Here is a 21,369-nt window from a genome sequence, read left to right on the forward strand (position 1 = left end):
AGTAGTCACAGCACCAAGCCTGTCTGAGCTCAAGAAGCATTTGGACAACACTCTCAGGCACACGGTGTGATTGTTGGGGTCTTCTGTGCAGGGCCAGGAGTTGGACTTGATGATCCTGATGGGTCTCTTCAAACTCAGTATATTCTATGATTCTAATTCATGATGCCACAAGGTTTGAGTAATAATTTGGCAGTGTATCAAAACCAGCGAAGCTTAAAGTTGGTTGTCATGCAGAAGTGGGATAGGCGATGGCTATTTTTTACTTCATTTGTAAGAAAGCAGCACTTGCCTTTGGATCACATGGTGTTTTGAGTACCAGGGCTGGCAATAATGTGTGCTGCTGATACGCATTACTCCCAGTTATTAATTCAGCACTTATAAACTCAGGTGTCAGTAAAATAACATTAATATGTCTGACACCCCCCGGATTTCCCACTTCCCATTATTTTTGTTAAGCCTTCACGTGCACTTCTGCAGCACCAACCACTATTAAACTACTGTTTTTAAGGAGAAGTTTCTCCAAGTTTGGTGCTTTTTCAAAAACTATAGCTGTTGAACTAAACAGAAAAGCGCAGGTTGTGTGGTGTTTGCTCTCTGCGCTGGTTTCCTTGGAAAGGTCACCGGTGAGGACTCGGCACTCTCACCACACGTTTCCTACATTCTCGGTACTCTACATTCACATCAGCGAATGCTACTCTCGAGCACAAATCGAAGAGACAAGTCAGCAACAAAACTACTTCTAGACTGATAGCGGCAGAATGCTACCAAGACAACTCCATAGAAAACCCACTGAAGCAGGAGCAAAATTCAGGTCACTTCTTAGCAAAGCTCATCACAAATTATTATTTTTTTTTTTTTTGAAAACCATTTTTTGTGAAACTTTTATCTTGGCAGCCAGATATCCCCTTGTGATGTGCTAATTCGAACAGGCTAACGTGGGACCACCTGACCCCACCTGGTACCAAAGGCTTCCGAATTATTTTAGCTTCTCAGAAAATCACTGCTGACTGACACCCATCTGTTGGTGATCGGCTTCTGGTTCCTCTTCTTCCACATCTGCGTTATATTCTTCAAATGCATCATCATCAACATCTGGAAGCCCAAGTAACTACAAAGAAGAGAAAATACTGTGTAACAGTGAATTACCCACTCGTGCAGCTTTACTGCAAATCTTCACACAAATCCTACATGCCGCTTCTCGAAAACCTTAAACCCTGGAATAACAGTATTGCATAATGATCTCGGCTCTCTTTCTCTCCCTCCTGGGATAGAGAAAGAGTTGAAAATGCATCCTCACACCAAATTAAGTGCTCAGAGACCGGAAGATAAATAAAACCAAAACAAAGCACTTGCAAAAAGCTTCACATTCTTCCCTGAGGTCGCATTATGAATTGTTGAGTGTTTAAGACTTGGCAGTGGTTTAACTTCAGAAAGAACCATGATAATACTGTAGCAGTAGTTATCTTGGTTTAAGATTGTTTTTTAGCAACACTATAAAAGCCAAAGAAGAAAGCATCCTCATGCAAAACTGGCTAGTATGGACTAGGAAAGGACTCCCTAAAAACCTTAAGAATCCAACCTGTTAAATGCTTCTCTTGAACCCTTCACTCCAATACACCAGACAAAGCCTTGAACACTGGGTGAAGCCCTTGAAATGAGAAATGCTGTGTATTCCACTCAAAACTGTCCGAGCCCCTTTAAACTTCTGCAAATTAGATCTGGGCTTGTGAGGAACTGCAAGCCCGTCTTCTTTGGACAATGTTTGGATGCCTCCACCTGATGGCTCCGATCACTGCAACGTGCCTTGTTCACTACAGGAAAAGGAGCAAACAGCCATGTTTGAACTTTTCTTCTCTTCTCCAAAAGGTTGCCAAGCCAACAGAAGTCAGGAAGACAGATAAACCAAATAATACTCAAAATAACACATCTGTTGTGGAAATCTCATATTAAAATTCTACACTAACAGCTATTAATAGCCACAAAGCAAAATCATACGCCAGGCATTACTGGGAACACCATGTATTTAGCTTGCAAGGGCTGGAAGATCAGCGCAGATGCATGAAAGACCCTGTTTGGAGAGTGATGCAGCTGTTAGCTCTTGAAAGGGGCAAAGCCCATAAAAATTGGGAGGAAGGTGACACTCGCTAGGTGAGAGCATGAAAATGAGAAGGCTGAGACAGCCTGAGATTTTCAGGGACCTAAACTAATTTAGTCTGTGATCAACATTCAAGATTATTCAGTGGACACAAATACAATGCACAGAATTAGCTTCTGAATGCAATGAAGCTTGTATTCCTCACTGTCACTGGGAGACAATCAGTTCTTTAGTTGCAGGGCTTCTTCAGCAGGGAAATGGAAGGAGAATTTTCTGACTAAATCCCCTCCTTTGTATTTTAAAAATACTTACAGAGAGACCTCAAACGGAAAATGTTCTTGTCTTCTGAGAAGAACAAAGTAAATTCCTATGCGTACATATCTTTCAAATCAAATGCTTAACCGAACATGAAACTGCTTCGTTCATTTTCAGGATGCGGGGGTTTTGTTTTGTGTTGAAGCTAAAATTAAAATACTCAGTTTTCAAAAGGCAAAAGCAAGGGCTCTCTAGACTTTCTTATACACCAGTATTATTTTTTGCTAAACTGATCTGGTGGATTCAAATTAAATGTGAGTGTTGTACTCCTCTGTTTATATCACCTGGCAGAAAGAGTTTAGACCCTATTTTTTTTCCCCAGCTCTGGTTATAATTCCTCCTTGATTTGCAAGGAAATGAGGCACATGAGTTTTCATTTTATGGGATACTGCAAGACTTCCTCATGCAAACATGAGCATGGAAAATACAACATACACCACAAGAACCGCAAAGACCTATACAGTCCCAAAGCATGGGAAACACATCCTGCTTTTCACACATCCCCTCTCTCTTCGCCCTTGGGAAACCCAGCTCTTCTTCCTCTGCAGCAGCGCAAATAAGAGTGATGCCGCAGATGTTGGTGGTTTTATGGAGGAAGGATGGGGATGGGATGAAGTGGGGTGGAGTGGGATGGGATAGGGTGGGGTGGGGTGGGGTGGGATGGGATGCTCCTCCAAGGAAGATGCAATTTTATTCTCTCACGGACACTTTATGACCTTCCAAGGCACCAAGGACCTTGACCATGCAGATCTCACTTTCAGAGGTTGAATCCTGTCGTCTCCCACAGGACTATGGTCCCTCACTGCTGTTAACCCCTTACTGCTCTCTGGACTGCAGTGGCAAATCAGCCCACACCTCGACACCAAGGAGGGATGATCAGTGTCCAAAGTGCAGGGAGCTCTACAAACACTGGGTCAAAATGGAAGGAGGGTGTACAAAAGATAAGGACAAAACAAAATAATGAAGATGGCCTGAGTTGACCCTAGACTAACTCCGACCTTGTCTTCTTTCAAACACACTAGTTTCTGCTCCTAATCCATATCTGCTTCACATATTACATTATCAGCTATGTGGCAGACTTGAAAGGATTTAATTGGAGAGCAAAAATAAGGAGAAAAGAGGTAAAAGAGGAAAGGGGTGTAGAAAGAGAGAGCTGATCCACCAGTCAAAGAGACAAGGGGAACAAAACTGCCAGGTGGAGACCCGTGGAGAGGAGGAAGACAGGAGGGAGGAAAGCAGGGAGAGAAGATAACAACCAGTGGCAGCACTGCCTGAACTACATCTATTTATTCCTGCTGGCCAGACCACCCATCTGGAGGCAAAGGAGAGGTCACCAGGATATGTATGAATTCAGTGAATATGGGATAAATGGCTTTTACACTGCAGACTCCCTAGTTCAGATGTAGGCTTTTTCAGGCTGAAGAGGAGTGCAGTGTGCAACACCCAGAATTTGCTGCTGAATCGTACAACTCATGCCTTGGTTCTCTGCAAATGTTGCCAGTTGGTGTGATATCCCTCAGGCATTTCTTAAATTTGTCTTTCTTAACTCTTCCCAAGCGCCCTGATTTTATACAAATAACCTAGTAGTTATTAAGTCACAGAGGCAGAGTGATATTGCCTCCTACCAAAAGCTGATGCACAGGCAGACTGATAAATTAACCAAGTGCAAGACTGATCTTTAGCAGTCCACGTGATGCTACACTACAGATAACACAGTTCTATTGAATCCTTGTGGAAAGGGCTTAGTCTCCAGGCAGATATGCTTACAAGCACCAGCATGGGCACCTCTGGCACCTGAGTGTGGCACCTCTGACGCCAGAGAGACAAGGGCACTGGAGGAGTGGGATGCTCTGAGGCAAATTACAGTATTTGAGCCCAGTGCTGTTGATTGATACCATGTACCTGCACGGTGTCTGGCATTTTTGGATGCTCTCTGAATAAGTGGATAATAAGGCAAATCACAGTTTTGTGGAAAACTGATCCAGGAAGGCATTAATGGGCAAAGACATTTCCCCCCCCCCCCACTTCAGTAAAGAAAAAGCTTGATCCTGCCTACAGCAGGCTTTAGAGGTGTGGTTTAGCTGTTGCAGGTTAACCAACACTTTTTAAAAGCCTTGTCTAATGAAATATCTTGCTCTGGCACTGTAACATTAGGGAGAGATGCCTGAGAGCAGTGAGGGATGGTGAGCAGACTCAGAGCACCCTCATCGCCTTCTGTGCCCAGGGAAGAGTAGTGAGCAGAGGGAAATCTGTCTCTCATTGAGAGGGATGCCAAATGCTGGGCATCCCTGCTCTCACTGTCTCTGAAACACAGGGCCCTGTGCAGCAGCAGCCAGTCCCTTCCTACCCCACAGCCCCAGGGTAAGCTTGTGGAGTCACAGCTGGTCTGTCACTGTGAATGTGCAGAGCAGAGCTGAGCTCAGTTACTGGACAAATATTGGTCTTGGACCCTTCAGTTATGGGAGGGCAGATGCTCATGCTGTGCACAAGGGCATGGAAAGATGCAGATGCACTGCCACTATTTTCTTCTAAGTATTTCCCTTCAAAGGACCCCAACAAAGAATTTCAGAACTGTCTAATAATCTTGGATGTCTGTTGGGAATACTGAAATGGAGAAGACTTTCAAAAGGTGCTTAGCAAGCACATGCCAAAAACCTAGTCCCCCCTCCTCCCAGACTGATAGCCAAGACCACCAGATACTTCAGAAGAGCCCAGTCTGACCTTCAGCAGTTTTTACCTAAACTGACATTTTTCAAACTGAAGTTTGCCAGACTGGTCTCTGACAGCAGATTTGCTTGGGACAGTGGAGGAGAAATGCCCTGCAAATGCACTGTTGCCTTAAAGCTGACAGCAAGGTGGTTTCATTAGCAAAAGGGATCCAGCAGAAAAAGGACGTGGGACAGCATGAAGCGATGCCGAGGAAATAATTTCCCAATACTGAAGAAAAGTGATTTTGTTCTGGAAAAGGCCTGAGAGCGCAAAATAACTGTTTCTATACATCTATGGTAACACCACTCAGTTTTAAAAATCTTTTCTACCATGTATGTGCTATTTTTAATAATTACAATAAGGGAGAAATGTCAATACATTCCTTATTAGACTTATCTACATAAAACCGTACCTCAATTCATAAACCCAGTTTTGTTATACAGATGCAAATCTCTCAGTACTAGGCCAAAGGAGAATCTGAGAAACTTACTCTTTGTGGTACATCCAAGAGAAAATGAAGAGGTACTTGATTACAGTCTGTAAGAGGTTTCTGGCAGTTGAGGACACCGTTTTTGAGCAAACAAAAGCAAAATGAAATTCAACAGCTAGGAAGCAAAACTAGAAGAACGTAGATTGTAAACAAAAGAGACTTTCAGAGCACCATAACTAATAATGAGAAGAGAAAGTGCCCAGCAGTGTTGTATCCTTTAATTCACCTGAAGACTTTACATCAAGAGTGGGTGTCTTTGGAAAAGACACATTCCAGTTCAACCATGATTTATGTGTTTGGTTGTCGGAATCATGGGGTGAAATGTGATGTATTAATGAAGGGCCCAGGCTACATGAGCATAATGGTTCCTCCTGCTTTGAACCTTTTTATTTTGAAGAGCAGCTCAACTTGGTTTGACTGAATTTCTCAGTAACCTAAACTATGCGGAAATAAATGTGGTTTAAATGAAATAAGTAATCTGTACCAATTGAATTAAGTCTTTCTGAAGTCTTCTTTAGTTAAACCAGTGGAAGTTTCTCATCAGAGACACAGCTTCTCTGAGCAGGAGAAAACAAGTATGAAGATCCAAGAGCCAAATATTGTTCTGGGAAACATTTATATTTTTTGTATGTTTTCACAATTACAAGCAGCTGTAGTGACAGATCAGATTTCCAGTCCTTTCTAAGAAAAGTGTGCATCTGTTCTATTTATTTCCAGCCTCTCAAAGGATTATTTAAAATTATGCTCTTTTATGTCGACCAGCTGTGGCGGTCTGCGGCAAATCACTGCAAGGGTGTAACACAGGGAGGGCCAGTGCTTTCATATCAGTGCTCCAGGCCCTCCCTTTTGCACTAAATACTTGGGATACATTTTCAGTCTTCCCAATTAGTCAGCCAGAAAAAGACAGGAGAGGAAAAGGTCTACATTTTCAGTTGAGTATAAAAATGTCCATCAGTCAACTTTCTCAAGGACATCACGGGAGAATGGCTCTGGCAATGAACCTCTGCTCTCCACCAAGTCATTAGCCAGCCCCAAGCATTCAAAAGGAGAGGCTGTGCAAAGGGAGGATTTGGCAAAAATGAAGGACAACAGCCAGCCTAAGACACCTCACTCTAATGAAATCCAGGCTTTGACCCAAATCTTGGTGTTAAACAAGGACAGAGAAAGCTGAGCAGCAGCAAAACAGAAACACACATGCCCCCTCTCCACAAAGCCCAGCTTCTATTCCAACTTCTTCTCAAGCAGTGACCAAACTGGTGTTTGCAAATACCAAGTGGCAACCATCCTAACAGAAAAATCTGGATCACTTGGGGGGAAAAAAAGCCAACCACAAAATAAAAAAAATCACTCTGAGGAGAGATCATACTTCCAGCTTCCCAGAGGTTTACTCTTGCTACTCATATCCTTGCAAAACTCCCCAATTCCAGTGCCAGGAAACAATTCTGCCACAAAGTCCCGCAGCGCTGACTCGTGTCCCGTTCCTCGGAGTCAGCGCTGCATCAGCAGGATGCAAGTTCCTGCCCGCTGCCACCGGCTGATGCACCAGTTGGCCTCCCACCCCGGATGGGAATCTCATCCTCTCAAACACAGAGATGGAAATAAAAAGGTAGCTAACTTCCAAGAAACAATTCCCAACAGCCTAACAGTAGTTTATGTATAACACTCATGTGCCCAGGCACCTGACTGGAGGTGTAAGTCCCTGGAGAAGAAGAAAACACCTTGCTCTATCCAGTGCTGCTCTATTAAGTCACAGGCAACAGTCAATGTTTAGAAGTAAAAAAAAGGCACTTACAGGTCTGAAGGATTTGAAGACTTTTTCCAATATTTCATGGAGTGTCTTTTTCCCACAGGAGGAGATGTAATCCTGTGCAAGCTGCAGAAAAGGTAAGCAGTCTTCACTTTCGCTCCACACGTGCTGAAAGCCAACAGCAATACAAAAAAGTAAAGGCATTAACAGGAATTCATGCCAACCTTTCCATGTGATTTTATAAGGTCACGTTGTAAACATCTGCCAAAGTACACCGAGCCTCCTGCAGTTCAAGACCCGCCCTGGGGACAGGCGCTGCAGGCTGTTTCAGAAGCCACGCTTCTGAGAAGGAACCTGCATTTTATCAACACGATGCATCAGAAAGCAGGGAAATAGATCCAGAAGTGAAAATGCCTCATGACTGCACCAGCCATGAAGGGTATGCAAGCTTTGTGCATGCACATTTTACCCATAAAGGTGGTTTCATTTGACAGCCCTGCTCAGACCTGGAAGTCATGTTGGGTTTTCTCTTCTTCTGCATCACCCACTGCAGTGAAGCCCTCAGGGAGACAAAGCATCTCTTTCTCTTCCTGGCGTTGTGCAAATGTGATGTGACCCTGGAGGTGGAACTTGATGTGTAATTCTCTTGACGATGCAGAAGAAAAGATGTAAAATACACCCGCAGTCTAGACACAGAGCCAAGGAGAGATGTTTGGGCACTCACAACATCCTGACAATTCAAGCCTCCCTCCCTGTTTTGAGGTTTACTCCTCTTACAACCTGATCTTCTCTTCACAGGTAGGCACACTTAAACCCATTTCAGATCTTCCTCTCATCTTGCTCCTTCTTCGGAGATGCTGCTCCCCCAGCCTGACTCTGTGAAGCCTCTCCCAAAACTGATGTTTATTCTGCTGCTAGGAGGTTTTTTGTTTGAAACAGAGCTGGCAAGTGATAGTGGGAGCGCTCAGACAAGAAGGGCAGCACACAGCACAAGCTAATGTATAACCTTAAAGACTTTCTTTTGGAAGATTTTTTGCATGGAACTGTCTTAGGCAGTCAGCTACATGGAGAAGCACGATACTGCCAAATTGGTTTGAGACTCTTATACCTCTTTTTTTGCACAGCAGCTCTTTTCCCCAAGTGCTGTGCAGCTTTTTACTCTGCTATAAACAGCAGGTTACACTTAAACAAGGAAAAAGGAGGGTCTCTCTGAAGCTTAACTAACATTCGGGGAAAGACTCAAAATGACAGATGTTTCAATCCCTAACATAAGGTTTGCATGTCACCTTCCCCTTCAGTGGTGAATACCTGCCAGGGATGCAGTTTTACACTTAAAGAAAGAAAACAGTACTTAACATCATCTAAACTGAACCTTTAAGATAAAAACTAGCTGCTTTGCTGTGAACCTCACTTGACCTACATTTTCTTTGCTGCTTGTTGCATTTTACAAGCATAAACATAGTGAAATGTTTTGTTATGAAAACAACTCTGCATTACTGAGTAGGTTCTGCTCTTCCATATAACCAGAGTCATCTCTTAACCATTCTGGCAATAAAAATAAGTTCTTTGCAATCTTGCCAACTCTCAGATGCACATACCACAAGTCTCATGATACTTCATGCCATCTTAGAGTCATGGGCCTTGCAAACCTATAAATATACAACTAAATCTCAGCTTCTGTTTACAAAAAAAAAAGGCAGAAAAAAAGCCTGCACTTTGTGATTTCTATGGCCTAAAAAGGCAGAAGGTACATGAAGTGAACTCAAACGAGCCCTCTATAAAACAACTAATGAACACTTTCAAATTAGAATGTTTTAAGAACAGCCTCAAGATTTTGGAGCTCTGGCTCCTTACTTCAGGTTAGCAGTAACTCTTTAGTTATTCCTAATCTTTTCATTAAACTTCAGAGCTGGATATTGCAGCTTGGCAATTCCTGGCTCGTGCTAAGCCTGTTGTAATTGTTTATATGTATAAAACAATTATGACTGCTGAGATCCTCATTCTTGTTTAAATTGTGGCTTCTTTCGACTACCAGAGCTATACACAGAAGCTTCTACATAAATAAAAATCAAGTCCTGCCCTTTAATAAATAATAGCTACTTCGTTCCCCAGGGAAAGGTAACTCCATGTTGTCCTACCATGTTTTTACAATCTCTTTTCAAGCTGTACCATGTTTTAGACTCCAGTGTGAATTTGTCAGCAGTATTGCAGAATAAGATGATCTAGCATAAGGGGCAAACCTAAGGGAGTAACTTGATCACTGAGTTTTTGAGGAGACTTTTTTGCATAGCATCATGAGGCAATAAGCAAGTAAGGCTTCCAACAATCTCTCTATGTGCAGGTGATTTAAAATGTTGACTGTAGCAACAAATGCACTATGAAAGGTCTCACATGCCATTAGTGCACGCATCTCCTTCGGAAATGGCTTGATTTCATCTTTGCCCCCAAAAAACCTCAACCATAATAAATACCAGGGTTATAATGCCTATAGGTTATAATGCCTACAGCTCTCTGTGGAGGTTCAGTACTGCACCAAGGCAGTGCAGGAACTGTCTCAGCACTGACTCATGCATCTCCAGAGGAACCTGCAAAAGGAATTTTGGTACCTCAAAATAAAAACAAATGTAATTTGAGGATTCAGCTCCTGCTTAGCAAGTTAAAGCAGTAATTAAGGCTACACATAAGGAGATGCTTTTCCTAGAAAACCTGATGCCTAAGGACCTCTTTGCAGTGGGAGAAGCAGGCTGCTGTCAAGCTGGTGGACCATAGTACCCAGCTGTGGCTGTTTAATTAAAAAAATATTAACCTCATCATCTGAGTATGTGTTTTCCAAGCTTGCCCAGTTTTGTTCACAGTTGCTTTGTGTCACTACAAAAGCACACAGACACTAATTTCCACCTCAGCTGACCTAGCTCAGCATCTGCAGACACTGCAGTTAGCTGAGACAATTCATAGGGCTGCATCTGGAGAGCTTTGCTTTCCCTCACACTTTTAGATCACTCAGTGTTGCTGGACAACAAAGTCACTTGCTAGACCACCTTTTTCTAAGCAGCCAACTCGTTGAGCATGGCAGCAAAACTTTTTCTGTGTGAGGATAATTCAATTTGCAGAAAATATTCAGACTCACTGACTCTGTTCTAAAATATTTTACAGGAAATCTTGAATCAAAATGGCCTCATATTTTTATTTATTTTATCAGTTACTCTGAATACCAGTATATAAATAATATGGTGACAAAACAAATGACAGATGACAAGGAATAGCATCACAACCCTCACCCTCCTTGATTATGGCTACAGAAGGCCAATTAATTTCTTGAGAACACCACAAGCCTCAGGAGATAAATTATACATAGTTCAGCTATCTAAAATGCTGATTCAGAGAGTTTTAGTGTCCAGGTGGTACTGAAAGTGCCAATAAGCGTCTACATGGGTCTCCTGCAACCCTACCATGTTAAAGACCTAGCCCAAATATACCTTTTCAGGAAATTAAAAATATTTGATTGTTGTGATCTGGCATCTCTGATTTTACACAAAATTCAGAATTATTCTCCCCCAGACTGGATCTTGGCAACCTTTCCATGTTTTTCTCCTCCTCCCTTTTAAGTACATCAGGCTCATCATTTCCTCCTTACAAGTGGGTTATCACCGACTTCTCTGGCACCTCCTACATAGCTTTTTAAGTTGCATTATTATGAAATGAAGACATAAAAAAAGAGTACAAGAATACCAGGCACCAGATACTTATTAAATGTAAGGCTCCCTTATAGGAGTCACAGGGTGCAAAAAAGCTGTAAAGTGTGTCACTGTGAATTCTGTTTATATTTACTCACTTTCACACTCCATTGTGCTAAAGGAGCCATGCAACAAGGCTTAAAGTGCAAATTACAATCAGTCCCTTGGCTTTTATTAACTCTACATAAAATAAACTTTAGCCTGTAATCGCATGTAGAAAGGAAAGTTATCTTCTGGAAAATAAGGAAAAAAAAAAAGACTACAAAAAAACCAAGATAGCCAAGCTGGGACTAGAAATTAAGCCCCACAGTACACCAGGAGCAGAAAACAGGATTCTGGAGAATCTGCTCATTAGTGGGTCATAATCGCATTAAAGAGACACCATCAACAGGAAAAAAATTAAAAATGACACCTATTTGCCTGTTTTAAAAGTATTATCATTACAAAAAGTGCCTCAAGTACTAATGCTGAAAGAGACAGAAGAAAACACTGCTTCTAGTTTTCCACTGTTTATGTTCCACATAAGAGTTGGTCCTTCTGTTCAGGTTTACCACTGGTGGCTCTGGGCAGGAAGCCTTTCCCACAGGTACCCTGGAATGAAAATATTTGTCAAAAGAGGGGGAAATGTGATTGAAAACTCAAAAAAACCCAGTCAGTGTTGGAAGTATGGGAATTGAGTCTGAAACTGCTTAAGATTTTTTTTCAAAGTTGACTAGACTTTGATTTGAAAGAGTTGACTCAATTACTGAGCAGTGTATAAAGAAACAAAACATGTCTAAGAAAAATAATGGGTTTTCTTTGTAATTTCCAATAGCATTAGTGTCCAATCATAGTTTTAGCCTAGTGCTGCACTGGATTTATCCCTGCTTAAGAGTCCATCAGGCATGGCCCTCTCTGGGCACAGGCATCTCTAGAGAGGAATGAGCACTGGGGTCTGACAGGCTCATAGGTGCTGGGAAGGTGGATGTGCAGGGCTAGTCCCACAGAGGAGTGAGAGACTCCACACCCTGAGATGCTCCACTGCTACAGCTGGAGATCCCATGTATCATCCCTGGACAGATGCATAACTAAACTCCAGATAACTTCTTTCATAATTCAGCACGACCATCTGCCCAACACAATAAATAAATATCATGCTTGCTGGGATCTGTGGTCCAGAAGAAGTCACTTCACTGCTCTTTGTTTCCATGGACCCATCTGTCAAATGAGCTAACTCTGCACTTACCTGTTCAAAAGGGAATTAGTGAATATTTGTCAAGCAGGTGGAGGGAGAAGACTTGCTCCGGGAAGGGAAAGACCTACAACATTCCTACAATAATGATCTGTGCTAGGAGCTATTTTGTTAAAAAAAGAAAAAGAGCAAAATAAAACCCTTTCATTGAAGTTAACTCGCACTTGGCAGGTTACAAACCTCGTGTCGAGGTGCCGCTTTTCGGTGACTCTTCCTGCACTTCTGCTCACCACCGGGAGGGTCTGGACAAGGGGAAAAGCATCCCCCGACACCCTTCCCAAAGCCCAGTGCTGTGGTGCCGGTGCCTTTTCTGCACGAACTTGCCGCTGAAATCGGCGACGGGCGGACGAGGAAGGGGCGCGGCGGCCGCGGCGGCACCTGCCCGGATTCCCCGGCCCCGGCGGGCCCGGGGGAGCGGCGGGGGGGGCGCGGCCCTCCTGTCATCCTGACTCCATTTTATCCCTGCCCATTCTCCATTTGCCGTGACAGTCCTGCCAGTCCGCCCGTCCCTGCGCCGTGCCCCAGCCCGGCATCCCGGGAGGATGGAGTCGCCGCGGGGGGAGCAGCAGCTGCAACCCCGCAGGGCGCGGGAGGCGGGGGGGCTCGCACCCCTCCTCCCCGCCCGCCCCGGGGCCCGCAGCCTCCCCGGGCCGGGGTGATGGGGATGAAGGGTGCGAGGGGGGTGCCCCTGCCCGCGGGGCCGCCCCCCACCGCCAGCGGACTCCATTTTGCAGATTGTGGGAGGATCCCCCCGGCCCCCGGCCCCGCCGCTCTCCATCACCGCATCCCTCCCTCCTGGGCACGGCCCCGTCCTCCGCCCCCTCGGCGCTCCCCCTCGGGTGCTCCCCCCAAGCACCGGCGACCCGCACGGACGGAGCGTCCCAAAGCGGCGCTAGGGCTTCCCCACCCGCTCCCGCACACGCACCCGGGGCACCCGCGCACGCCCGTGACCCCCGACCCCCTCCCGGGGCACTCACGAAATTGTCCCCGCAGGCGGCCTCCGGGCACAGCACGTAGAAGGAGACGCCAGGCTCGGCGTAGAAGTCCATGCGCCGCTCCGTCTCCTCGGCGGCGATGAGCTGGAAGGGCGTGCGGGCGCACCACCGCTCCGCCGCCTCCGCCAGCGCCTCGAAAGCCATCGCCGACCCCGCCGCCGCCGCCGCCGCCTCCCGCCCGCGTCCCCCGCACCGCCCGCGCCCCCCGCGCCTCGCACCGCCCCGTGCCCGCCCCCCGCACCGCCCCCCGCCCCGCGCCGCGCGCCCCGCGCCCCGCTCCCCGCTCCAGGCACCGGCCCCGCTGGAATTCGCTGCAGACAATTGACTCAACGCCTTCTGGCAACTTGGGGGCGGGAGGGGGGGAAGAAAAAATCAACAAAAAAAAGCCTTCAAGCCCACTCAGGAAGGCGCTGTCGGCGAGACGGTGCCTCGTCTTCCCGCTTCCCTTCCATCTTCCCAGAACTGGGCCGGCATCTCGGCAGAACCCATTGTGCTAAACTCACCGGTGGGTACCCCTTGCACTGGGTTCGTGGGAGCCGCCCAAATGTGAGCTGTTGGGCTGTCCAAATGTGGACAGATTCCACCTCATGACTCTGGAAAGCTTTACAGAGGTTGCTCCCAGCCCCCCATCCTGTCACTGGGGACTGGTGGGTTTGCAGTGAGGTTCATGTTACTCTTCCAAGCTTATCCCAAGTGATTATCTATATATCCAGCAAGACATAGGAGGAAAGTGCTGATCTGCATTTGTAAAGGGCCTTAGATTTGCATTGGTGTCCACTGTGCCACAAAGGAAAACAAATCCCCACAGGCCTGGGTGGATTTTCAGCTGGAAACCTGGGAATTCATAGAGGGGAACAGGAAGCACAGAGCCCATACGTGGCAGTGGGCAGAAAAGTTTGCAAGGACAAAGACAACACTGGCCTCTAACACAACCCAGAGGCTGTTGCTTGTCTCCTGAGTGGTGTTTAACTGCATTTCCACAGCAGGTACCAAATGCCCAGCTAATATGGTCTGTGTCACACATCATACACTCCCATCATACGTATTAGTTGGTACATAAATCATTCGACCACTCCAAAGTAATCAGTGAGGTCACTCAGTGATCTTAGAGGTCTTTTCCAACCTGTATAACCCTGAGATTAGCTCAGTTGGTTAGAGCACGGTGGTAATAATGTTTCTGTGATTCCAAGTTGCAGAGGTAATGAGGCCAAGCACAGCAGTGCCGGCAAGGATGCACCCCCACTGCCTCTGGCTGGCCCAGGGCATGCTCTGAGCACCCATGCTGCTGTGCTCAGCCCCATGGTCATTGTCTCCTGCCCTGGCTTGTCCCAGGTGTGCCCATGGATACAGCGGAACTTGGTACTAATGACACCACAGAGAAAAACCTCCTCTGGCATTGCAGCCTGAGGTATAAGGAAATGCCAACAACATGAGTGCTTGTGCAACTGTAACTCAGTCCCTTTCTGCATGTGGGTTGTGAATGACTGCTGGTTTTCCCACGAAAGGATGTTTTCATCTATTCTTCACAGATGTTCTGGATAATGCCCTCGTTCCTGGGTTGCTATTAGAGTGGCAAGTGCTGAGCACCCTTCATTACACTTGGACTGTGCTCTGAATGTGCAAAGCATTGTAAAAATTGCTAATGTTCCAAAGCTCCTGGTCTAGGTGCCTCAAATCCCAGAACCCGGGTGTGCTTTTGTAGGTAATTACCCTGGTCCTGCTGCATGTCTCTTCACCAGGGGAAAATGAGGCAACATCAGTCTCCTACCTACCGCACAGGCCTGGGGAGGTGAGTGTAGTAATACCTGCAAAGCCTTGCTGTGTAGGGCACTTGTGAAAGACCTATGGCTTTGCAGGAAGCCTGGGGCTGGAGTGGTGTGTACTGAACAGCTGGAAAGGAAATCCTAAACCTCTTACCATTTTCTGAAGGAGGCAGGGGTCCTGCAGAAACCCAAATGTGATTGCAGGTTGTTGGGTCTCCAGGGGTTGGCAAGGCTATGAGTCCTGTGCAGGACTTTTCAACTTCAACACTCTTTCATTGTTGGGTATTTGGTGTTTTCTTTTCCAAGTGTATTTAAGTAATTAGCAAAGAAATTGGACATGAAAAAATACAGCCCTTTCTCCTAAAATGTAACAGTGACTGCTTGCCAGCAACCAGTGGGCAGGATGCTACCACCAGGGCAGACATCTCCCACGCCACAGTGCTCAGCCACCAAGGTCAACCTCAATCCCACTGTCTCTTTGTGCTTCCCCAAGGTGGGCAGCCAGGCAGCCATGTCCTCCTGCCTGACAGCGCCCTGGTGCATAGCAGCAAGGGGAGGTCAGGGCTGCATTGCAAACAGACACAACTTCAAATAAACGAGATCTCAGTGTTAACACCTATGATTTATATGCATTTTCAAAGCCCCATTTGAACGTGTTTTTAGTCCTTAAAATGTCTCTTTGAAGTATGTGCTCTTCGCTATCTCCCTTCTGTGGAGTAGGGAAGCTGACAGGCTTCGAATGAGATTTAAAATATCTTATTGCAGCATGTGCTGCAAAATCCTTTGTCACGTCTGACAGCACAGCCATTCAAATCAGAAAGATGTGATTATTTGTTTATTTACGTGTGATGAGTCTCTTTGCCCCAACACCTGTACCTCGAGCAAATTATAAAAGCAGCCTGGTAAAGGCTGGTGATTTTGGCAATGCTAGGAAACAACCCGCAAAAGTGCTGCTTGCAGAGCAAGCCAGGCTCAGTGGCCCTGGCCATTGTGCTGATGCCAGAGGCTGAGGGATGGCAACATGGACGTGAGGCAGATGCAATGTCCATGACACCCTTATGCCTCTCTGCAAGTCAAAATCAGAAGCACCTGCTGCTAGTTTGAGGAGATGGATAGATGGCCAACAGTGCTGTACAATGCCTCAGCTTTTCTGAAATACTGTATACCAAAACCACACACATCGTTTTTCTTCCTGCTTGCTCCAAATACCCATAAGCATTCATGCCCCAAAGCATGGCCATATAAGGGGAGCAACTGCCTTCTTGGGAGAGGAGAGGGGAGGTCAAGAAGTTGTCTGCTGTGGCAAGGATGGCTTGCAAATGGAAAACTGCACCAGAGGGAAGGTAGTTTCTCCTATCCTGCAGGGATGCATTTCCATTTCCATCTTCTTCTGGGACACAGCAGCTCTGGTTCTTTCCATTGACCTGATCCAGGCCATAGTGAGGGCAGGGAAATGTTGCTAGATCATTTCAGAGGGATGCCACTAGCCAGTAACTATCATCTACTGGAAAACACATTTCAATTTGAAGAACATATGGAGAGTATTAGGAAGAGAGAGCACGTGCCATGCCACAGCCATGCTAGTTGGAACAAAAATACAAATATCCGCACTTTACAGGTGACTTCTGGTTTTATGCAGGTTCTCCACATTCACAGAATTAAATAGTCAGGTGAAAGGGGAATGAAAGCATGAGGATTGAGTGGATAAACCAATTTTCTGCCATTTGCATGGATTGGAGGAGGTGTGGAGAGGAAGGTTTTTAAAGTACCTGGCTCCCAGGAGTTATGTTTACAAAAGCTCTTGCCTCTGCAATGCCTGGTGATGAGCGTGGTCTTGAAGGCTGAAAACTTGACAGCCCTGTGCCCAAGTGAGGAAGGGGAGAGTACCTTGCTAGGTGTTCGCTATTCCCCTACTCCTCCAGGACACAGCGACACTAAAGGACATGGGGAAAAGGCATGCAGGGGAGGGGGAGCGAGAAACTGCAGAGGGTGGTGGAGCAGAAGGGGTTTTTGAAATGTGTCAGACAAAGGCGACTTGCCCATGGCTGTGGTGCCTCTCTGAAACACTGAACCACTGTTCTACTCTACAGCAGGTTAGAAATCTGAAAATTCCTACCCATGGACTGGCCACCTTCAAGATTTTTTTTTTCCCTTATGAAGAGCCCTCATTGGTCTGCTTTTGGTGAACTGCCAAGCAATTCACGCTAATTCGCCTGACCAGCTGTAAGAACCCGATTGCCCTCTTGCAGCCCTCATTATGCACCCTTCCTGCTGATCTAAATACAGAAAGGTCAGGAGGGTGAGCTCAAGTAAATTATTAGAGATACACCCTTAACTGCTGTTCTGTGTCAGCTTATTCTCTTGCATCTCTGTGCTGTCTCCACAGTCTGGTTTCCTACGGAAACCTTGCTCCAGAAGACAAAAGCATCAAGAAATCCTAGGAGGAATTAAATAGGTGAGGGAGATTGATCCCCTCATGGCCAATCCCTCATAAACCTTCTTTACACCACGGACCTTTAAAAAGAAAATATTGCTTATTGTTATCAGTACTGGCTCATTCACAACACACTTTTCACCTGTCCAGAGCCTTGACATTTGCGCTTGCTTGAGAGAGGTGTTGAAACAGTTGTGCCTGCAAAAGCCTGGTCTATGCAGGGCTTCCAATGGTGCTTGCACCCTCACAGCTCTCCATGCATTTCCAGCGAGCCTGTAACAGCATTAAATGTGTCCTGCTGCAGCAAAGCAGCAGTGAGTTCTTCCAGGGACTCAAGCTGAGTGACTGTTGACCAAGAGATCCATTTTTAACTGCGAAGTATTTACCCTGAGGCTACTAAAAGGTAAAAAATTCCTGGCTGCTATATTTCCAACCTGCCCATCGGCTGCTGCATCCTCCCTGAGCACACAGCCACATCGTCCCCTGAGGCTGGAGTCCAGGAGTCAGCACGCTGGTATCTTGCAAATTGTCCCCCACCTGACTTCCCTACTCCTGAGGATACTCAGCTTTCCAGAGCTTCTAGACAGTCTGTGTTTTTCTTATCTTTAATGAGGAACACAGCTGTGGCTGTTCGCTTTGCTTTGGGTTGCCTTTCTTCCCCCCCCCCCCCCCATTTCTATGGTAAATGGAGTTGAGAAAGGAGCAAGAAAACTGTGAAGAATGATCCAAGCCAAGAAGATGTAGAGGGAAAGTGAATTAGAAATGCACAGTTTCTCAATTAAATTAAAATGTTAGTTAAAAATCTATATAGAATGAAGATCCTGCTGCTCCCACAAATCCTCCTTTTGAAGTCAGTGGTTGAATATCTTATTGCTTTGGCAGTAAGAAATTAAACACATAAATAGTGATGAAGATCTGGGCTATGGAAAATCCACTTGCTAATTAGGAGCTTTCCCTGGTGGCATTACCTGGTCCAAAATATGAACTTAAATTTTAATAAGTCATCAAACAACCCCTGAATCAGTTGTCCTCATAGTCTCTGCTTTTTAGGAATAGGAAGATCATGTGCTAAATATGAAGGAGAATATACTGATGCCTGTCATCTTCCTGGTCCTGCTGGCAGATAGTTTTGAAGTCTATATTGCTCTTGACACCCAGACCATCAGTATCACACCACATTGCTGGGTCCTGTGCAGGAACAGCACAGTATGTCCTCTGATTTGATAGTGCTATGCATTTATTAAAGCAATGGCACATTACATTTGTGAGCAGTATACTGAAATATGATGGAAATATTAGATGACTCAGCAAACTGAGGGTGACATAAGAGGTTGGATTAACTGTGGATTCCTTTACCTGAAACTTTTCTTTCATCTTCCCTTTATTCTCACCCTCAAAGCCCAGCACAAAGCCTTCATCCTACCACATGCGGATAAAACCAACACCAGCTGATTTTGAAAGAAGATGGTTTTCCTTGAAGCTTTCTGAAGCAAAGGCTGAGCACACGTTTAATATTCAGTGTCGTTTCAGAAATGGTATGTCTCATCTCAGACATAGACACAATGGTAGGAGTGAAGAGTTGTGAACTTTGTTTAGGGCTGGACAGCTGAGGGTCAGCAAGCAGCCAGTCAGCATGGCCAGAGATGATGCTTAGCGAGTCCAGACTGGACACAGGAATGGAAGAAACTGGGAGGAGAGCACTACACAGCTTCTGCCCTTGCATCTTCTTTGGATACAGAAGTTGGTACATCACAGTTCCTGCCTTTTTCACCAGGAAGTATCTGCCAGCACTCTTATTTATCATTGTATCTGTGTAGCCGTGAGCAGATTGTGTGGCCAGGCAAGCCAGGTGTGGGGTATGTTATAAATTGACTTATTAAGGGCTGAAAGGTGGTTTTGCAAAGACCTGAATATCGCAAGGTACCGTAATCTCATCAGGCAAACAAACAGGATTTTTTGTCTATTTGTGATCCTTTATGATATTGAGAGGGCACAGAGCTGCAGACTGTCCCTGATTTTCAGATGAATTGCTCCACTAATATAAAAGATATTCTCATAATGGTCCCAAATAGTTGATTGCTTGAAGTGCCAGAATCCTTAATGTCTGCTATTTTAAACATATGGAAATTGATTCAACACTTATCATCTATTTAGAGATGTAAATTTATTGAAAAAGATGCCACTTCTTCCTAAGCTTCAGGCAAGCTCTGATACTTAGTTTTCTGGGAACAAGCAGGTTTTTACTAGGACTTGTGATTTTAAGTGCAGTGATTTACTTTCCTTCTAAAAGAGGAGAGAAGCAGAGGAAAATTGACTGTATTGTCTACAGGAAAAAAAAAGACACTGGTACCAGCACTGGTGTGAACTGACACAGATAGGGCAGTATCTGGCACATCGTACCCTGAGGGTCTTTTCCCAAGCAGGATACTGGCCTTGCCCTAAATTCAGTTGCCATTGCTCTGTGAGTGAGTCCACACTGATGTTGGAAGCATCCCGTAACTCTGATACAGTCACTTGCTATTGGGGAAGAGCTGTGAAAGATCAAGCACAGACAGTGACAGCAATGACATTGGCCAGGTCAACAACTCATGGCAAAGAAAGCTCCCCTCCTTCCCAAGTTTAGCCTAAGCTTCTAAAAGCAAACAGAATTGATCATTGATCTGCAATTAAAAGCTATTCTCTGGAAATCAGACTAGTTCCCAGCTTCAGTCTTTTGGGATACCTTCCTGCATGGGCAAGCACTGTGCTGATGTCATGGGCATGAGGCTGCTATTAGGATTAGATGAAAAAGTCTGCAGCCTGGTCCTGGCTGTGCTGCTGACAGCCTTCTTTTTCATTTGGCATAGTCACTTAGCACCTTATAAGATGGAGATTTGGGTGCATTAATTAGTAATGCTGTTCATGCCTTAAAGCTTGTGAAATATGAGTTTCTGCTGAGGAAAATTGTTTTTTTTTTAAAAAAACAAACGGTTGTCTTAGGTATTTGATCATGTGTTATTATTCAGTATGATTCATGTATTAATTCCACACTGAGAATGTCTCCATAAAGCCTAATATTATGCTTCTGGGATTAAGCAATATTTCTTAATGTGTTTCTTATCCCAGTATTTTTTCAGAGAAGCTGGAATAGAGCCAATTCATGCAAGGTGCCTACACATTAGTGGTCAGCTCAGGTCAGGAGAGCACTTACAAAGTGAATGCCCCAATCATCCCCACTTGCCCTGCTGTGGTTTGCATCATGAAGAGGCGCACAAGAGGTGGATTCCTCTCAGATGAAAGGTGGACGATGCGCACACTGCAATCTCAGCACTCTTCTGCATTATGGATCTGCTCCCAGGCTCTACTACTTGCTAGCATAGGCACGGCTGCAGCACATTAATGGATCTCACAATCTCTTGATGGCATTTGGGAGGTGAGTTCACTGGCTGGATTAATTAACCACCAAGCCTGGTATCTTAACTGGCTAATGGTTAATCAGAGGCTTTATTTTCTTGTTTACACCATCTTGTTTATGATGTTGAGTCCAGCCTCAGTAGCACGTTAGAAAAATCTGGCTCTATTTGTGAGGTAAAGCACCTTAGTGTCTTGCATAAGCCTGAAAAATTAATTTGGAGTAAGACAGGGTTACAACAGAGATGGTTTTGGACATTACTTCTGGGGGTGTGGTTCAATCAGTATCTACTCCCAGTGGGAACTACTGATCTCCGTTAAGACCCACTAGCTCCACTTTGAAAAGAGCAAGAAACTATGAGAGCTTGCTGTTGAGTGGTCTCTATCCCTAAATTTCCCTTCTGCCCTTGCTCTCCACCATCCCAACCGAGGTGACTTTCTTTCCTAATTACACAATAACTGCATA

General features: G+C 45.3%; 1 protein-coding gene across 1 annotated transcript; it reads right to left on the reverse strand.

Moving 5' to 3' along the window:
* Window positions 1-806: 806 nt before the first annotated feature.
* MTURN (maturin, neural progenitor differentiation regulator homolog) lies at window positions 807-13,495 on the reverse strand. The gene is made up of 3 exons (XM_027675506.1): window positions 13,299-13,495; window positions 7,402-7,524; window positions 807-1,108 (listed from the first exon to the last, which is right to left on the reverse strand). The coding sequence occupies exons 1-3, from the start codon at window positions 13,458-13,460 to the stop codon at window positions 998-1,000; spliced, it is 396 nt and encodes a 131-aa protein (XP_027531307.1). The 5' UTR covers window positions 13,461-13,495; the 3' UTR covers window positions 807-997.
* Between the last annotated feature and the right edge of the window lie 7,874 nt (window positions 13,496-21,369).

This window comes from Neopelma chrysocephalum, unplaced genomic scaffold (assembly GCF_003984885.1).
Source record: "Neopelma chrysocephalum unplaced genomic scaffold, ASM398488v2 Primary Assembly neopelma1_26, whole genome shotgun sequence".
Classification (NCBI taxonomy): Eukaryota; Metazoa; Chordata; class Aves; order Passeriformes; family Pipridae; genus Neopelma; species Neopelma chrysocephalum.

What these genes read in the sequence shown, in the direction of transcription:
- MTURN (XM_027675506.1), bottom strand. Translation starts at nt 13,460, where the DNA reads ATGGCTTTCGAGGCGCTGGCGGAGGCGGCGGAGCGGTGGTGCGCCCGC. An exon ending in CCGCCTGCGGGGACAATTTC is followed by an intron (nt 7,525 to 13,298) that starts GTGAGTGCCCCG and finishes GTTGGCTTTCAG; the next exon opens with CACGTGTGGAGCGAAAGTGA. An exon ending in TCTTCAAATCCTTCAGACCT is followed by an intron (nt 1,109 to 7,401) that starts GTAAGTGCCTTT and finishes TCTTCTTTGTAG; the next exon opens with TTACTTGGGCTTCCAGATGT.